General features: G+C 43.9%; 1 protein-coding gene across 1 annotated transcript in view; it reads left to right on the plus strand.

The window, feature by feature from the left end:
• Nucleotides 1–9: 9 nt before the first annotated feature.
• Nucleotides 10–19,854, plus strand: part of DOK5 (docking protein 5) — a 161,269-nt gene continuing 141,424 nt past the window's right edge. The window contains exon 1 of the mRNA XM_029917093.1: nt 10–257. Within this exon, the coding sequence (XP_029772953.1) occupies nt 192–257 (66 nt within the window). The 5' untranslated portion in view covers nt 10–191. The remainder of the gene's footprint in view (nt 258–19,854) is intronic.

The raw sequence follows: 19,854 nt of genomic DNA on the forward strand, positions 1-19,854 counted from the left end.
CGGGGGGCGCACACCGTGATGCGCGCCTCCTGAAGCCGCGCCGAGCCGCCGCCGCCGCCGCAGCGTCGCCCTGTCAACTTTGTCCCCCTCCCGCCCCTCCCCTCCCCGCGCCTCTGCCCACCCGGCCCCGAAACCCGCCCCGGAGCCGCCTCGGTGCGTGCGCTCGGGCGAGGGGTCGCCGGCCGTCCGGGATGGCTTCCAATTTTAATGACATAGTGAAGCAGGGCTACGTGAGGATCCGGAGCCGACGCCTGGGGGTAGGTATCGATCGCGGTGGGTTTTTTGGGTTTTTTTCCTCCTTTTTCCCTGCTCGGGCTTCAGCTGTCGTCCTCCCCCGCCAGCATCCCCGGAGGCTGGAGGGACACCCCGGCCGCGCGCGGGTGCCCGGCGCCCCTGGGAGGCCGGTCCGGCGCGTAATGGAGCTATCTTTATCCCTCGGATGACTCGGCTTTCTGCCGGCGGCCGCGTGTGCGGCTTCGGAGCCGAACTGGAGCCCGTCGCCTGGAAATAAACATTTCCCGGTAGCCCAGGGAGTCGGGGTGCCGAGCCTGCCGGACGCCCCCGGGTCCCCTCTTCCCACTCGCCGGCAACTCAACTTTCCCGGGCGATGGGCGGCTGGCTGAGGAAGGAGGGCAGGAGGGCGCTGTCGGTGTGAACGGGGTCGGTGACCCTCTGCCCGACCCCCCCCCCCCCCATGGCTGCCAAGCTCAAGGTCTCTCCGGGCTTCCAGTCCTGGACGATGACCCGCCTCTGACCCAGCTGTTGGCAAAGGCGGTGTGGCCTGGCCAGCCGGGGCGGATGCCCGAATGAATCTGGATTCTCTCCGGTCCGTAGCCCGGGCGGCGGATTTCTGTTGCTGCAATGCACTTTGAAAGCCCACTGGGGAGATTCTTAGGGTGCAGCGTAATCCCTGGCACAGAGCAAGTGCCCCCTAAAGATGTAGCACAGGAATGAATGAACCCGAGGGTACTGTAGGGGACAGATGTGGGCTTAGGGATGGCTCCTTTCTTAAAACGCTCTTTTGCCTCCTTTCCCTTTGCTTTTCATTGATAGGACTTCAGAGAGAACTCGTTCTGCTTCTCTTTGAGACTGAGTGATGGTGAAGGAAATTCTCCAGAGAGGGGGGCGCATACTGGAATGACTTTTTCACCCCCTGATTTCAAGTTACCTCATTTCTCTTGGGCTTGTGTCAAATACTGTCACGGTTTTTTGTTTGTTGTGTGTGTTTGGGGTGTGGGGGTTGGGGGGAGGGGCAGAAAGTTTAGTAATGTCTGAAAGGATCATATCAGCAATGATGTGGAATGGCCACACGGGGAGTACACTTACGGTGATACCCGGAATGTCTTTCTCTATGTCGTTGGCACCTTTCTCTTACTTGGTCTTTGTACTGTATTTATGCGCCGGATAATTTTACTGACAATTGAAAAGAAATTTAGCTGCGCTAATCAGCTGGGGAGGATGATAGGAAACATCTGTAATTATTAAAACTCTTCCTGATTTGTTTTGGCCCTTTGATTTCTTGTTTTCTTCTTTTCCCCTGCTGGTTACCATGTTTTAGCAAGTAGGTGCCGTGTTATTGTGAATACATAACACGTGTAATTAGGAAGAAATGTAACTGAGCTAGCCCGTCCCTATCAGCCCTGTGTAAGTTTCCTTGATCTTTTCTGCTGTGCAAATACTGTCTTCAGCAGGAGCAACTATTGTTAGGGTGCTTAACCTAGTGACTCCTGCGCAAAGGGCAAGAAGTCATAGGGGTTTGTATTTTTGATGACCTATGGGCCAGCCGAGTTGTTACCATTTTTAAGGGAGCATTAAAAAATGCAATCTAATTTTAGATTTACTCCATCATGTCAGTTGAGGAAATAGATAAGAGACATCGATTCTATGTTAGGAAGCATTCCACATGGAAGAAGGCATGCATTATTAATGTGCAAAATGTGAATTATTCATAAGGATCGGAGTTTATGCCAAATTGTGACACGTGGTGATTTATTTGAAAGACTAGTTACCATAACTTTCTAGTTTATGGTAATTGGGATTATTTTCTATATTATCACAGCTGACATAATATGGTCCTATATGGGTGCCAATGTTTACAGACAGATATTTGAAGCAGAAGGAAAGGAAATATAGTTTGGTTTGTATTCATTTTATATTTTACAGTGTATTGGATGCCAGTGAGAAGTCTCATTTTCAGGATTTAGTCATTTTGTCAGTGTTAGTACTTGTGTAGGTTTTAGGATATCAGTGGAATGATAATTATTGCTCATGGAAAGGTCAAAGATACAACCAGCAAAACCTGGTCTTCTTTATTAAACACTGGTTTTATCACCAGTTAAATTTTTTTCCCAGGGATCTGATGATGTAATTTATTTATATGAACTCAAGAGGCTGATTACGTAGTTGTCAGAAAACACTGCAAAATGAAGTTACTGCAAGTGGTGGGGAAGAAGGCTTCCGGGAACTGCATAGAGACCCTCTGTCCAGAGTGAGAAATGCCCGGGGTGTTAGTCTAGGCTGCATATGGCCTAGACTAGCAGGTAGCATGTGGGAGTCTCAGCCAGGGCTTGGGCATCAGGTCTGGTACACAGTAGGCACTCAAATGTGCATGTTGAACTATGCGGTGATATGTGACTTTGCAATTCAAAAGCTTCTTGAGGAACTAATATGACATGGTAGTTTTATTAATGGAATCCAGACAAATGTGTGTGGCTTAGAACCGTGTTTGGGAGGGTTTATAATTAAACAAAAAAACACATTTCATGGTGAGCAGCTGTTCTGCCAAGGAATGCCCCCTCAGATTTGGAAAAGGAGAAAAGAGAGCCAATTTTGCTTCTATTACTCATTAACTCCGTAGCCTTGACCTCTTTTGCCCTCAGTTTTCTAATCTGTACAATGAACACTGTTCCATGATGTTGGGAACACTGACTAAGATGATCTCCATGAAAAGGTAGTGAAAGCATAGCATTGGGGGCGCCTGGGCGGCTCTGTCAGTTAAGTGTCCAACTTTGGCTCAGGTTATGATGTCGCCGTTTGGGAGTTCAAGCCCCGCATCAGGCTCTGTGCTGACAGCTCAGAGCCTGGAGCCTGCTTCGGGTTCTGTGGCTCCTTCTCTCTCAGCCCCTCCCCCACTTGTGCTCTGTCTCTCTCTGCTTCTCAAAAATAAATAAATGTAAAAAAAAATTTTTTTTAAAGAAAGCATAGCGTTGATTCGAATTATATTATTTGTTTGGTATAATCAAAGGTGAGTTAGGGTTTGTGGATGGGGGGATTGTAGATATCTTTCTGTCTACAAGTGTCCCATGGCATAAACGGTTTTTCAGATCTAGGTGTTTTCATCAGATAAAGTTTTATAAATTCCATATATTTAAGTGATTTTACTTAATGGGACAGGAGACATTTTAAGGCCATCTCCATTCAAAGAGATCAAAGAGAAGTGCTCATTTTCAGTTGAGATCTTCTATGGTTGAAGTGAGTCAGCAACATGTATAGACTGACTTTTTTGCATAAACATCCAAAAGCTTAATGAAACTCAACTCATTAACTCCAGGTTTCAGGATCTTCATATCTTCATCTCCACTGGGCATGGAGGTCTCAAGCTGTGCCCTGGATATGGTGTTTGTTCAGGAATATCTGTGCCACAGTTTGGGGGACAAGGAACAGTGGTCTACACTTATCTGGCTAATCCAGCGAAGGCACTAAAAATGTATTCCTAGAGGGGTGGTGAACCAGGAGATTTGCACATCATGAACCTGACCGAGTGTATGGCTTAGGTGGTGTCCCAGCACTGTCTTCACTTGGTTTCTTCCTTTGCAACTGAGGGAATTTCCAATCAGTAACTGCCATGCAAGCTCAGTGTTTAAATTCAGACCTGTTCACATCACGTGCATCAGTCTCGCGATCACTCGCCCTGAAATCCATGCCTGATGCTCCTGTACACCAGGGCCCTCTCCTCCTGCCCAGCCTGCAGCCCACCTAGACGTCTGAGAGTCTCAAACTTAATGCATCCAAACCCTTGACTGTTTGATCCAAACTGGCTTCCCCTGGAGTCTGCAACTCGGCCACTAGAGGTCTAACATTTTAGTTGCCCTGGAAAACGTGAATCCAGCAAGCAAGCAAACGGCAAACAATCCAACTTGGGGCACATTTCTGTCTCTTATCTCTCTCTGCCAACCAATCCGTCAGGAGATCCCGTGGGCTCTATCTTTGAAATAAATCTACAGTCTGTCTCTCATATTATCTACCCCTTCCACCCTGGTCCAGGTCCCCATAATCTCCTCCCTGTAACATTGTAATACATCTCCTAATTTGTCTCCCTGGCTGCTCAGACCCCAAATGCCTTTCCATGCAATTCATGGGAAAAGCCTTCCCGTGGTTTGGAGTTCCTATCTGACTGAGAACCCTTCTTCTGTTCCCTCTGCTTGGAATGCTGTTCCCTCAGGTATCTCTTCCAGGCTGGCTTCCTTATCTCCTTCAGTTCTTTCTTCAAATGCCCCTTGCTCACTAAGGCCTTCCAGATACTTAATTTTATTCCTTGCCTCCTTCTCCCCCAAACCCTTCCATTTCTTCTTCCTAGGCTTCTTCATGTACTGGTCTGTTTATTTTATGTTGTTGATTTCCCGTATCCCCCAAATAGCACAGAGGCACCATGAGGGCTGTGACTAATCTGTCTTTTCACTAGAGCTGAATCCCAGTGCTGGAATGGTGCGTAGCACTTGATCAGCAGTTTTCTTGACCAAGATTTATTGAGCGAATGAGTGAATGGATCCATCAGTGCGAACTGGTTTAAGTGCATACCCTCTGACACGAGACGCTTAAAATCCTAACTCAGCGACTGATTATGTGACTTTTGGTGAATTCCTTAAGGAGCCTCAGTCTCCTGTAAAATAAGGAGACTCCTAATACCTACCTAATAGATGATCCGTACAAAGGGCTAAACACAAGGACTTGACCCAGTGGAAACCTAATTAATGTGTATTACCTGTCTTTCTTGCTTCCAGTGCTGTTAAGGACTATGATGGAGGTTATTATGGGACCGCTTCTCCTCCACGTACTTGCTGTTTAGTTTGGAAAACAAACTCAATACCGAGACAGTAATTAATGTGCACGCACGAACGTTGCTCGGCAATGACGCTAGGCGTAGAAAGAATATTTGCCTTCGTAGGATTTTTCGTGATCCTTAGATAAATGACAAAGATAATCAAGGGCGGAGCAACCCATCACCATGAAACTTCAGTTTGAATGAGCTCATCAGACCAGGAGGAATTTCTGTTAGTTTGGGGAGCTTTCTCTTGGGGGGCAGAGACTGGATTTGAAAACTTGGTTAGTTAATGGCCAGATGTTAGGCAGAATATTTTCTTTCTCTTTTGTTTCCCTGTTTGACCTCATCCAGAATGCCAAAGCAACTGTGATATTTAGGGGGTTTGGATCCGTAGGCGATTCATAGAGAATCCACCGTTTTAGTGGTACCTGGACAAAGTTACAGTCATAACATCAGAATTCAACCATTCAGTGAGATACTCGGAGCGCCATTTTTCTTCCTCAAGAGGCAGAGGCTTTGGGGGTAACATTGCAGCGGGGGAAGTCCTGGTCATGTAGCGTGAATACACACGCCTAAGTCAGGACCACTCAGTGTCCCCGTGTGAATCAGTTTCTACAGTTTTTGTGTCAGAAGTGCTTTTCAGCCTGTATTTTAGTCATCTTTATTGGATGGGCCAGGTGGATGTTATTAATTGTGTGTAAAGCCAGCCTTTCATCATCCTCCCCAAAACTGATTTAAGCAAAGAATGGCCAATTTAGTGACTTTCTATGTAGACATAAACCAGATTGCTAACGTGATGATTTTCCCCACATCTGCCATGTATTTTTTTATCATATTCATCATTGACTAGAAATATTTACTTTTTAAGTAGCTTTGTAAGTTTTATGGAAAATCCTTATCATGAGTATTTTAAGAATTTAGTTTTCATTTGGGCTTTATTTGCTTTCATTTTTTGTTTAAATCATTCATCAAATATTTATCGAGTGCATCTCGTGTTGGGATCCCAGTAAACCATTGATAGGTCCAGTCTTCATCCTCAAAGGCTTCATAGTCTATTTTTGGACTTTTATTGTTAACATGAGGTTAATATATACGTACTTAAGGCTGAATTAGTCTGAGCAACAGGTCAAACATTGAAGTGCAGAGATCTGTCAGAAATCTCCCCGTTCTGTTTTGGTGAAACAAGGAAGGTCAAGTTTGATTTCCCTCTTACTTCAGGAATGTGATTTGAGTTGGGTGGGAATAAAGACTTTGGAGATTCTAAGCCGGGAAGAGATTCTGCTGCTTCCCTCCTGCATCCCCGTTCCTCTGAAATTCAAAATGAAACTGTGAGTGTAGAAATGCCACGGGAATGTGTGAACGTTGAAGTTAAAATAGCTTCTTTCTAGGCTGCAGATGGCTACATTTTGAGTAAGTATCGGGAAGCTGATCTCTGCTGAGTAGTTGGGGGACGGTCTTTATCTTACTAGTGTTCTAAGCCTCCCTTCACGCCCTGGTTGCCAGAGAACATGAATGTTGGCTTGTGTGTATTATGTTCTTGAGTGGAGTCCGTAAGAAAGCCCTGGGATAGGATGCCGCTGACCTTTCTGGGGCGGTGCTTCATAGCTTTGATCAGCTTCTTCCGGAGGTCGGACCTGCCCCCGGGCCTCTCACCTCTCACCCCCCACAATTTCCACAAGATTAAGAGCCACTGTCTCATTTTTTAAAGGAACATTTTAACAATTTTGTTTATTTTTTTATTTATATCTTTATTTTAGAGAGAGAGTGTGCTTGCGAATGGGAGAGGGGCCGCCGGAGAGAGAAAAAGGGAGAATCTTAAGCAGGCTCCATGCTTGGTGTAAAGCCAGACTCGAGGCTTGATCCCACGACCCTGGAAACATGACCTGAGCTGAAATCAAGAGTTGGACGCTCAACTACTGAACCACCCAGGCGCCCCTGTTTATCTTTATCTTTATTTTATGTTATTCATTTAATGTTTGTATATTTTTGAGAGAGAGAGAGAGAGAGAGAGAGAGAGAGAGAGAGAGACAGCGTGTGATCAAGGGAGGGGTAGAGAGAGGGAGACACACAATCGGAAGCAGACTCCAGGCTCCGTGTTGTCAGCACAGGTGACCTTTCAGGGCTGGTCACCCCATACGGGGTTCGAACTCACAAACCACGAGATCGTGACCTGAGTTGAATTCGGATGCTTGATGGACTGAGCCACCCAGGCGCCCTTCTCTTTAGATAATTGTAGGTTCGCATGCAGTTGGAAGAAATAATGCAAGGAGATCTCTCCTATGCAGTTTCTCCATTGGTCACATCCTTGATATGTATAGGACAGCACCACCATCAGGGGACTGAATTGGTACAATCAAGAGACAGAACATTCCTTCACCACAAGTCCTTCTTCTTTTATAGCTTCCCCTCCTCTTCTCCTTCCCACAGCCCTGAAGCCTTGGTGAGCACGAATCTGTTTTCCGTTTTTATAATTTTATCATTTTGAGAATATTACGTAAATGGAGCCATAGGTGCGTAACCTTTTGGGATTTTGGGGAAGATTTCCTTTCATTTATTTTTTACTCAGCATAATTCTCTGAAATTGTTGTGATTGTCATGCTTATCATGGTTCATTACTTTTTTTCTTTTAATGTTTATTTATTTTGAGAGGGAGAGTGAGCAGGGGAGGGGCAGAAAGAGAGAGGGAGACAGAGAATCCCAAGCCGGCTCCATGCTCAGTGCAGAGCCCAACATGGGACTCAAACTCATGAATCAAAGGATCATGACCTGAGCTGAAGCCAAAAGTAGATGCTTAACTGACTGAGCCATCCGTATGCCGTCCATTCCTTCTTTTATAGCTAGATCATATCCCATGGAATGGATGGACCATAGTTTGCTTCGCCATCATTTATTAAAAGCATCTAATGTGGTTTCCAGGTTGGGACTGTTATGAATAAAGCAGATATAAATGTTCGTGTACAGATTTTTGCAGGAATAAAGGTTTTCATTCCTCTAGGCAAATGGCACTCTAGGGAGTAATACTGTTGGGTGGTATTAGTATTTGCACGTGTAGTGTTTTTAAGAGACTGCCAGACTGTTTTATAGTATTTGTACCCTTTTGTGTTCACACCAGCAACGTCTGGTCTAGTTTCTCTGCATCTGTACCACCATTTGATGTCACCAATTTTTGGTGCCCTCACTATTTTTTATTTTAGACATTCTGATGTATGGGTGGTGATATATCATCGTGGGTTTGATTTCCAGTTCCCTAATGGGTAGCAATGGTGAGGGCCTTTTCATGTCTTATTTGCCATGAGGACATACATCTTGGTAAAATACTTGTGTGCGTCTTTTGCCCATTTTCTAATTGGGTCGCTTGTTTACTAACTGTTGAGTTTCGAGGGTTCTTTATATATTCCAGACGCCTGTCCTCTCAGCGGGTAGCTTAGGTGGTGTGTCTTCCCCACCTTCTAAACAAGGTCTTTCACGGAGCCAAAGTTTTTTTTTTTTTTTTAATGTTTATTGATTTTTGAGAGAGAGAGAAAGAGCGCTCGTGTGCATGTGCAGGGGCGGGGCAGACAGAGGAAGACAGACTCCTAAGTGGGTTCTGCACTGTCAGCGCAAAGCCCAGTCACATAGCTTGAATCCACAACCCTTGAGATCACAACCTGAACTGAAGTCAGATGCTCAACCGACTGAGCCACCCAGGACCCCCCCCAGAACAAAAGTTTTTAGTTGTGATAAAACCCAGTTTATTCCTTTTTTGCTCATGCTTTTGGTACTAACACTTTGTCCAGACCAAGATCTCACATGTTTTTTTCTAGATGTTTTATAGTATTACCTTTTGCATTTCAGCCCATGATCCATTTAGAGTTAATTTTTGCATAAGGTGTGCTTTCGGGTCTAGGTTCATTTTTTGCCTACGTATGGCCAACTGCTACAGCACCGTTTGTTGAAAAGGCTGTCTTTCCTCCATTGTGCATATTTATGTGTTTCTATTCTTAAGTTCTCCATTCTGTCCCACTGTTTCGTATGCCCGTATGTGTGCGGCGGTATGTCTGTATATGTCTGTACATGTAGCAATACAATATGTCTTTTTTTTTTTTTACATTTTATTTATTTTTGAGAGACACAGAGAGACAGAGTGTGAACAAGGGATGGGCAGAGAGAGAAAGAGATTCAGAATCCGAAGCAGGTTTCAGGCTCTGAGCTAGCAGTCAGCACAGAGCCCAATGCGGGACTCAAACCCACGAACCGTGAGATCATGACCTGAGCCAAAGTCGGACGCTTAACTGACTGAGCCACCCAGGCGTCCCTACAATAAGTCTTGAAACAGGAAAGACTGATTCCTCCCACTTTATTTTTCTCTTTTAAAATTGTTTTTTTATGGAAACTAATTTGACAATAAACTATTATAAAAAAATAAAAAAGTAAAACTGAGATGATAATATCCAGTATAAAACCAAAAAGTATATTGAATTAAAAAAAATAAAATTGTTTTTTTTTTAATTTTTTAATGCTTTTTATTTATTTTTGAAAAACAGAGAGAGTCAGCGTGAGCAGGGGAGGGCCCGAGAGAGAAGGAGATACAGAATCTGAAGCAGGCTCCAGGCTCTGAGCTAGTGGTCAGCACAGAGCGTGACACAGGGCTCTAACACACGAACCCTGAGATCATGACCTGAACCGAAGTCAGACACTCAACCAACTGAGCCACCCAGGCGCCCTTCTTTCAAAATTGTTTTAGGTATTCTAGTTCCATTGCTTTTTTATATGAATTTTAAAATAATCTTGATTACAGTTTTTACAAATCTTATTAGGACACCTCTCCTCTCCTCTCCCCTCCCCTCCACTCTTTTACACTCCTCCCCCATCCCCTTCTCTCCCTCCTCTCTTCTCCTTTATTTTCTTTCTTTCTTTCTTTCTTTCTTTCTTTCTTTCTTTCTTTCTTTCTTTCTTTCTCTCTCTCTCTCTCTCTCTCTCTCTCTCTCTCTTTTTCTGTCTCTCTTTCTGTCTTTCTTTCTTTCTTTCTTTCCTTTCTCTCTCTCTCTCTCTCTCTCTCTCTCTCTCTCTCTCTCTCTCTCTCTCTTTCTTCTCCCCCTCTCTCTTTCTTTCCTAATGGAATTGATGCATTATTTTTCCCATGGTGGAAATAGCATAAATTTATAAATTTCGGACTGACACTTCAGTTTGGATCTCAGCGTGGCCACTTACTGAGTCTTTGGCCTTGAGGAAATTGCTTACTCTTTCTGAAATTTTGCTTCATCAAATAAGGTTAATAGTACACTTCTCATAAAAGATAAGCATATCAATCTCTTAACCCTGTGCCTGACTCACAGTAGTAGGGACTTAATGACTGGTGATACTGTTGATTTTTATGTTTTTTTTGTTGAATGGTTGCAGTGATATTTCTTGTTCATTGTCTTTCAGAACAATAAGCTGGTAAAAATTAATTCACTCATACCTCAGCAGAGGAATCATGGCTTTCATAATGAAGAACAGAAGGTGTTTTACTTTCTCTTGCTGTTAACTTTATTATTTTTTTTTTGTTTTTAGTTTTTAAAAGTTTATGTATTCTGAGAGAGATAGAAAGCACAAGCTGGGGAGGGGCAGAGAGAGACGGAGAGAGAGCAATCCAAGCAGGTTCTGTGTGGTCCGTGCAGAGCCCAATGTGGAGCTCAAACTCACGAACCGTGAAATCATGACCTGAGCCAAAGTCGGATGCCCAACCAACTGAGCCACCCAGGCGCCCCAGTAATACATTTTTATAGCATTGGGTTTACTGAGGAGCTGCTCATGAAACGCCATCTTAGAAAATATAGAGTTGCGTATATTGGCAAAATGGCAGATTTTTGAGTGAAGGACTGGCCACAGTATTCCTTCCTGTTAACTCTAACAGTGGTCCTCAGGTGCGGGAATTATAGGTCTTGAGAGAAAGAAATTATTAGGGCACTAAATAGCATTGAATCATAAAACGAGAAAAAAAGCATGACTTCTTATTTGACTCCTCTCAAAGAGCTGATGACCTGAGGCCCCTTTTAATGGAGAAAAAAGCCACCGCGAGGTGCAGAGACTCCAGGTGCCAGTCTTCGGTTTTCTTGTATTCCTTAGCTTTCTATTGCATGAAATTTTACATTTAACTTAAAGTGATAATTGGTTTTCCATTTAAGATAAAAGTGTGTGGCTTCCTCTTTAAATAAGCTTATTTGATCTAAAAAGTGAAGTTATTTAATGGGTAATGAACTCATAGCGCAGTCTATTGCCACGAAATGGCAGAAACAGTGAAGGTAGGTGGTGGGACACGTAGGTACCGCACAAATGCAAATGGCGGCCCGTGTGTGTGTGTGTGTGTGTGTGTGTGTGTGTGTGTGTGTGTGTGTGACTGAAGTCTGGGAGACTCGGGATGCTTGTACTTCTCTCTTGAAGTAGGTTTTGTAACTCTTCTTTGTAAAATTTACAGTTGCCATATGGCTTGATTTTATACAAATATCTTAAAAATTCGGTCCTAAGAAAAAATACCGCATGTTCTCAGTACCATCCTCTTATGAAACTTCCATCTGATATCGCCATAATGTAGCGTAGTACATACGTCACCCTGACTGCTCCCCCAACAAATATGTCTCAAATTTGCCCAAGCCTTCTTTTCATCTTCTCCTCATTTATGTTTAACAATGAATACTGTAGTGGTTAATACAGAAAAAAGTCTGTCTATGAATGGACTAACTCAAATTACATTGAAACATTAGAAGGAGTTCTGTACTTTCCCTTAATACAACTTTCATTGTTTAGGAAAGCAGTTAAAGTCTAAAAATGCAGTTTATTATCTTAAAGCCACATACTAGTTCAATAAAAGAACTTTTATTTTTTTTCAAAAAAATTTTTAATGTTTTATTTATTTTTGAGACAGAGAGAGACAGAGCATGAGCGGGGAGGGGCAGAGAGAGAGAAGGAGACACAGAATCAGAAGCAAGCTCCAGGCTCCGAGCTGTCAGCACAGAGCCCAATGCGGGGCTTGGACCCACGAAGTTGAGATCATGACCTGAGCCGAAGTCAGAGGCTTACCTGACTGAGCCACCCAGGTGCCCCAGAACTTTTATTTTAAAACCTTGAAGAAATCACACCTCTTTGAATCCCCTAGTAAAACTGAGTCTTCCTAGGAACTGTTTCTTCAGAGTTCTAGGTGTCTATCTGAAAATATGCAGGTATTTTATTTGATTAAAAATATTTTTTATTGTTTATTTTTGAAGGAGAGAGACAGACGCATGAGCAGAAGATGGAGAGGTGCAGAGAGAGAGGGAGAAAGAGAATCTGAGGCAGACTCTAGGCTCCGAGCTGTCAGCACAGAGCCTGACACAGGGTTCGAACTCACAAAAGGCGAGATTATGACCTGAAAACTGAAGTCAGATGCTTAATGGACTGAGCCACCCAGGCACCCCAAATACACAGATACTTTAGCTAATTTGCAAAAGAACCACTTTTTGAGCCGAGTTGTATTCTACCAACATTGGCTCCAAATCGAGATGTGACGAATCTAGTCTAGTTCTCATAGTTCTCAACCGTCCATGAATTCAGATGTAAAAGGTGGAGGGAAGTGAGGTTTGACAGGACCATGTCCTGGGGGGTTTGCCCTGAGAGATCTCCATCACTTTGAATAAATCTCCATTAATGGCCCTTCCCTCTGATTTTCTCCTGCCTGGCTCTCTCTTGGTCTCCAGATTTTAACTTATATTCGTGCCTCAGAACGACATGCCATGACCACTACCTAAAAAGCCTTTTCCTCATATCCTTCTAGAACACTGTTCTAATTTGAGACCATGCATAGGATTTTTAGATTTTCTTTTTTTTTTAATTTTTTTTAATGTTTTATTTATTTTTGATACAGAGAGAGACAGAACATGAGAGGGGGCGGGGCAGAGAGAGAAGGAGACACAGAACCAGAAGCAGGCTCCAGGCTCTGAGCTAGCTGTCAGCACAGAGCCTGACGTGGGGCTCAAACCCACGAAAGTGAGATCTGACCTGAGCCGAAGTCGGAGGGTCAACCGACTGAGCCACTCAGGCGCCCCAGGATTTTTAGATTTTCTTAACTTTTGTGCCAGATATTTTTCTTCATAATTTTTTTTTGTAGGTTATTTCTCCTCCCACTAGGGTGTAAGTTTTATGAGGCCAAAGACCTCAGCCTTCTTATTCACCGTGATCGCCAGCCCATAGTGAGTGTTCAGTATTTGCGGACCTGGGGGTGCCTGGGTGGCTTGGTCAGTGAAGCGTCCAGCTCTTGATTTCAGCTCAAGTCACAATTTCACAGTCTGTGAGATTGAGCCCCACGTCAGGCTCTATACTGACAGTGTAGATGCTGCTTGGGATTCTCTCTCTCTCTCTGCCCCTCCCCTGCTTGTGCGCACGCGCGCTCTCTCTCTCTGTCTCTCTGTCTCTCATGAAAAAAATGCAATATTTGCTGACCAAGTGTCAGTGATTTTGCTACAGATCAGAATAATAGAACAGATATTCAATTTATGTCCCACCTAACGTGGTTGCAGATTGTATGCCTGAATGGTAGAATGTTCTAGAATTTCTCATAATTGTTGCTGGTATGTAGTTTGCACCTTCAGTATCAGGGAACACAGCAATTAATGCTGGAGGGTTAGTTTGATTCCCTTAAATTTTATTTGATTTTTTTTTCTTGTAATAGGTAATACGAATACTCGGTACGGATTTGGAGGTAGAAAGTTTATACGTTGACCAGTAAGATTTCCTTTCATCCTTGTCCCCAGGAATCTAGTTCCCAGAAGCAACCACTGTGAATAGTTTATTCCAGAATAGTCTGTGTCTGAAGTTGTGTGTGCGCACGTGTGTGTATGTGTGCGCACAGGTGTGCAATATGTAACTCCATATTCTGTGACGTGGGTTTTCTTATTCAGTAACATATCCCGCTTTTCAGCAGTTCAGACAAGATTCTAGTATATAAATGTATTCTGTATATTTATTTGATTATTTATTCATTCTTCTTTCCTTCCTTCTGGTAATTTATTTTGAAATATGTGCATGAAGTAGGTGTTTTGGTGCCCACTTTACAGATCACAAGCCGAGTGCCCGAAAGGTTCAGTTCTTGTTTGGGTCACACAGCAGCTCTGTGATGAACCTGAGTTTGAATCCTGGCTGTGTGTCGATCGTAGAACGTTTGAGTAATTCTTCTCCTTCGGGTACAAGAAGCGTCACGCACGACCCTCCTCTCACCCAGTGGAGAGCATGCTGGGGACTAAGTTCCTGTCCACAGGGCACTTCCATGTCCCCACCATCTGTGAGAATGCCCGCGTCCCCTCCCCTTGCCCAAAGTGTGCTCTCTCGAGAGCTTTGTCAGGGTTTTGCTAGTCGAACAAATGAAGGCTGGACCCATTTGTGTATAGATTTTCTCCCCTCAGAGGTTGAGTTCCTGGCAATTTTGTAATTAGAATCTTTTCAGTTTTATAGTCTTTTTTTCTTTTTAGAGTGACAGTCTGCTTAAAACATAGTTGCTACTAGGATTTAGAAACCCGTAAGAGGTGATTTACTTTATTAGGAAAGCACCTTCCTGGGTAATGCTATGTAAGAAGTCTTTCACTAAGAAGATGTGATAAATCATTTGTTAAGAGTGACTGTGGGTTTTTTTTTAGTGTTTACCTATTTATTTTGAGAGAGAGCAAACTAGCACGTAGACATGTGGGAGGAGGGGCAGAGAGAGAGGGAGAGAGAGAGAAGCTCCAGCAGGTTCCATGCTGTCAGCACAGAGCCTGATTCAGGGCTCAAACCCATGAACTGTGAGATCATGGCTTAAACTGAAATCAAGAGTCAGATACTCAACTGACTGAGCCACCCAGGTGCCCCATGATTGTTTTTTTATTTCTACTCTAAAAGTAAAAGTATAGGGGCGCCTGGGTGGCTCAGTCGGTTAAGCATCCGGCTTCAGCTCAGGTCATGATCTCACGGTTCGTGGGTTCAAGCCCCGCGTCGGGCCCTGTTTCAGATTCTGTGTCTCCCTCTCTCTCTGACCCTCCCCTGCTCACGCTGTCTCTCTCTGTTTCTCAAAAATAAATAAAAAGCATTAAAAAAAGTTAAAAAATTAAAGTATAAAACTGTAAATTTGATCAACATATATTGGGTAAAAAGACGTTTACTGAATCAGATAAATATATATTGACTAATGCAGCCCAACCAATATTTTTTATTAACTTGGCCAGTCTGGTCAGATGCTTCCCACAGATCTGGCTGGGAGGCGGGATGAGATGCATCTTTTTACTGAGAACTAGGTGCAATTTCTGAACATTCCGTTTATGTGGTTCCTAGATATTAGACCATGAGACCTTGCTTCGGGCTGCATCTTGAGCCTCTCTTTGCTTCTCTTCTGTTCTCTCTAATATCCAGCCACCAGCTCCGTTTTGTTCCTGTTTGTCATGTGTGTCCTGTGCATTCACCACCTCCTTTTATCTGTCCTGCCCTTCGGTGATTGGCTCTTACTCGAGTCATCGGCTCAAAAGTCCCCTCCCCCGAGAACTGTTTGCTAACAAGCCAGTTACACTTGGCCTCTGCCAGGTATTCTGTGTCCCGTCCACTTTTTGTTTCATCCATGGTCATTCCTCACGACTGTAAGGATTTTTAAAAATTATTCATTTCTTTATGTCTCATTTTTTTTGTACTGGTCTCTAAGCATCAAGAGGATACAATGTTCAGTTTTGTTAACGGTGGAATTCTCAGTGGCTAGAATAGTGTCTGGGCACGTGGTAGGAGCTGAGCAAACCGTCAAGTATGAATGAAACCTTGAAAGACCATCTAACCTACTAAATTATGAAGCAGAGAGTAACCCTAGCTCGCAAATGATGTGTGTACATTTTTATAATTCCCAAGAAACGCCAAGAGTCTTGTGGACTTCCATTGTGGGATTGTTTTGGTTGGGGTCCTTTTGCGGTATCCAAACTGCAGTCCTCCGCGTGGGCAGGTGAACATGTGCAGGAGACAAATCAGGCTGGGATCGAAAGGGCCTTTTGTGTTTTCTTTCTTTACCATGTCCTGGTACTGCCGGCCATCTGCTGTGACCGGAGCGCGTCACTGAACTTCTCACACCTCCGCCTCCGTTGCAGCAAGATGGAGATATTACTGTCTGACCTTCCTGCCCGCCACCTGTCCGCTTCCGAGCCAGAAGTGTGCTAGTGCGTGGGGAAGAGCAAGCCCGAGCCCACAAAATACTCTGTTTGGTCCCAGATGGGTCTTCCCAGTGCCCCCGCCGTCAGCCTCGGGAGTGGAGGACAGCAGAGAAAACCCGGATTCCACTGTGCTGCTGTGACTGGTGTCAGACCTCAAACACAGATGGCTTTTTCAATTTATTATTTACCTAGGATTCCCAAAGACAGGGTTGAATTTCTGGCAAGAAAAATGAAAGGAAGGGAGGGAGCGAGGGAGGAAGGAAAGAAGGGGGAAGGAAGCAAAGAAGGTGAGAAGGAAGGAAGGAGAGAGGGAGGGAAGCAGGCAAGGAAGGAGGAAGGAAGGAAGGGAAAGGAAGCAAGGAAGGAGGGAAGGAAGGAGAAAAGGAAGGGAGGAAGGAAGGAAAGAAGGAAGGAAGGAACTCTAACTACAACAAGAGATGGCTTCTAAAGTTCTTTTTAACTAGTGCTTTACATTGTGTGTGCATGGCAAATAAATAAAAGAATGCAAAAAAGAACAGAATGAAGAAGGAGTTTTTCTCATACCCCAGACTTGTCTCACTTCTTAGGTATATGGGAGGGGGCAGATTCTTGTCTATTTGTGTGAAGATGTGTGTGCATAGGCACACATAAACATGGTGGTCTTGTATAGAGTGTTTTGCACACGTGGGTTCATCTTGAATGCTGTCGTGTACCCTGTTCCTTTTTATTTTTTATATTGAAGCACTTTTTAGCACTTCTTATGGACGCCCATTGTTCATTTATTTGGCTGTTTTACAACTTCTTTAGTTATACTACTATTGGACACTTTAAGGCAACTTCTCATTCTTGCTAGTTAAACACGGAAGCAGCGCACCTCCTGGCGCACACCTGTCTGCATACGTGATACTGTATTTCCGAGGTGTGCCCTGGAAAAGGAGCTGCTCTTGCAAAGTGGTGTGTGTTCAATTCTGATAAATAGAGCCAGCTTCCCTTCAAGGAAGTTGTAGTAGGTGCGTTCCCAGAACTTATTTCTGCCAGTCCTGTGTGTGTGTGTGTGTGTGTGTGTGTGTGTGTGTGTGTAACTCTTGAAAGAGTTTCCTCTGCCTCCATCCTCAGCTCAGTCCCCGACTCCGCACATCTATTCTATTTACTGCAGATTGATCATCTAAACAATATCCAACCTAATCCTACCCTGCCTGTATTCAAAATATTCTCAAATGCTTTCCCCTCACACACACACATAACGTACTCAAGATGCTCTGTGATCTGGATCCTGCCACATCTCATAGCCACCCACTCAGTGTTCAGATCAGTGTGTCCCTCAGGTCAGAGCTCAAGACAAACATGCCCTCTTTAGTTTCTCCACTGGCCAGGTTCTCTTTCCTTCTTAACTGCCCATGCACATGCTGCTCCATTGATCAGAGAGTTCTTCCTCTTACTTTGACTTTCCCTACTTTTTTCCTCATCCCGAAAATCCCAGCTGGCATGTCGTTGATTCGGAGATACCTCTCTTGGCACCATGATGCATTCCCCTGGACCTCAGGGGTGGGAGGAGCCCCTCACTCCATGTATCCTTTTACCTTTAAATGTATTAAAATTAATTTAAAATTAAAAACCCCTCAGTTCCTTAGTCACACTAGCCACATTTCAGGTGTTCAATAGCCGCATTCCACTAGCGGCTACCATATTGGACAGCTCAGATACAGAATGTTGCCATCATTGTAGAGAATTCTGTGGGACAGTCCTGCTTTCTGTTTCTTCATAGCACTCATGGCTGTTTCCATTGTAGAGAATTCTGTGGGACAGTCCTGCTTTCTGTTTCTTCATAGCACTCATGGCTGTTTCCATTGTAGAGAATTCTGTGGGACAGTCCTGCTTTCTGTTTCTTCATAGCACTCACGGCTGTTTCCAAGTTTATGTTTTGAGAATATCATTTTGATCATGTGGCTCTCAAGAGTCTGTGAGTTCCACAGGGCACAGCATGTTCTCTCTGGCATTTTGCTTTTTCCCATTTTAGGAGTTCAGTAACTGTTGAGTGAATGAATGAATTGAAGAATTCACCCAAGCTCTTAGCTTCAGTGCTGTGATTCATTGATCAGTAAACCTCCTGGGAAGGGGCTAAACCCTCCATGCTTTTACCCAAGGCCACTTCAACATTCCAGTTGGGAGTCTTAGCAGGACTCTAACTCTTAGACCTTCATAATCTGGGAGTATTTGACCTTTCCCATTGGGCTTGACACTTCAGTGCCCTAACTGTGGAAAGGTTCCCCGGGTGTAGGTTTGACCTAGGCAGTGGGCATCGTGCTGAGCCTCCCAGACGTCCCCCTACCCTCCAGGGACTGAAGCATTCCCTTCTCCAGTCGGAGAAGTGTAGACGGGCACCTTTCAGCCAAGGCCCCTGCTGCTGCTGAAGAGAGCTAACTGGCCAACAGCCAGACTCTTTTTCTGGGCTGCCCAGTTTGGGAGATTCTGCAGGCATCCGTGTTCCTGGGTGGATGGGGGGGATCCTCTGAGGGTATTGTAGAGGGTCATAGCTGACCTACACCTTGACTCCTTCCTAGGTGCTGCTCGTGGGAGCCCTTTCATCAGACTTCCAGAATTCAAATCTCCTTCTTAGAATCTGCTTCCCAGTAAACCCAGCTTGCGACAATCTGATCTGTAAATTGAAAATTGGCAGCTTTAGCTCAACCTTCTAAAGGAGGATCCATGATCTTTTGCAAGAATATGTTTTTGCTTGATTTGTTGGCCCATGGATTCTCCCCTTATTTTACCTACTTGTTCTCAAAACTAAAATGGTTCATTGATTTAATTTCCATAAAAAGTTTGGTTGCTTATTTCCTTTATTAGGTTGTTAAAATGCTTCAGTCTCTTCAGTAGAATGATCTAGGGAATGAGTTAAGAAAATACCTTAACCTTTTTACTACGTTGAATCTAGACTCCATAAATTATTAGTATCAACTTCTTTTTTTTCATAAGGAAGCAGCTCCCTATAAAAAGTAGGCAAGATTTATATGCAAATTCCTTTAGCTTTTCTTGCCCGAAAGGCCTGATTATAGTTCCTTGTCCCGTGTACCCGCTTACACCATCATAAAAGGAGAGTTCTGGGTATAGCTTGTGGGCAGAGGGAAAAGGAAAGCTTTTGTCTCTCTATTTGGTTCTACTTCATTCCTGAACAGGGTGTTTGGCCATCAAGTAGCCCGCTCTTCTATGGGAGACAATTTGATTTCTTTTTTCATAACTGTCAGTTTCAGCGGGCAACTGTGAATTTCTGGGGAACATTTGTAAAATAGTGGGAGTTACAGAAAATACGCTGTCTGACAGATGTTTCAAGATTGATTAAAGATTTAGATTTCCCCGGGCTGCTGGGCTTCCTTTTAATGAGATTGACAGTTTTACACATGGGGCTGAAAAAGTTCTTTATCATACAGAAATACATTTCTAAAGTTAAATCCACTTGAGAGAGATGGGTACAGGATAAAGCGTGTGAAGAGGATTGGACGTTTTACTGGTGTTTGACTTTGAAGCTTATTTTTCAGAGATAGATGAAGTTGAATATTTCCAAGATGAAAAATTCTTTTGTTAGACTAATAGCTCTGATATTAACTCAAAGAGCGGGTCAGCTTCCCGCACGTTGGGGTCATGCATTCCAGGGAATTTGGATGTGTGATTTTAGATAGGCAGTTGGCA

This window comes from Suricata suricatta, chromosome 12 (genome assembly GCF_006229205.1).
Source record: "Suricata suricatta isolate VVHF042 chromosome 12, meerkat_22Aug2017_6uvM2_HiC, whole genome shotgun sequence".
NCBI lineage: Eukaryota > Metazoa > Chordata > Mammalia > Carnivora > Herpestidae > Suricata > Suricata suricatta.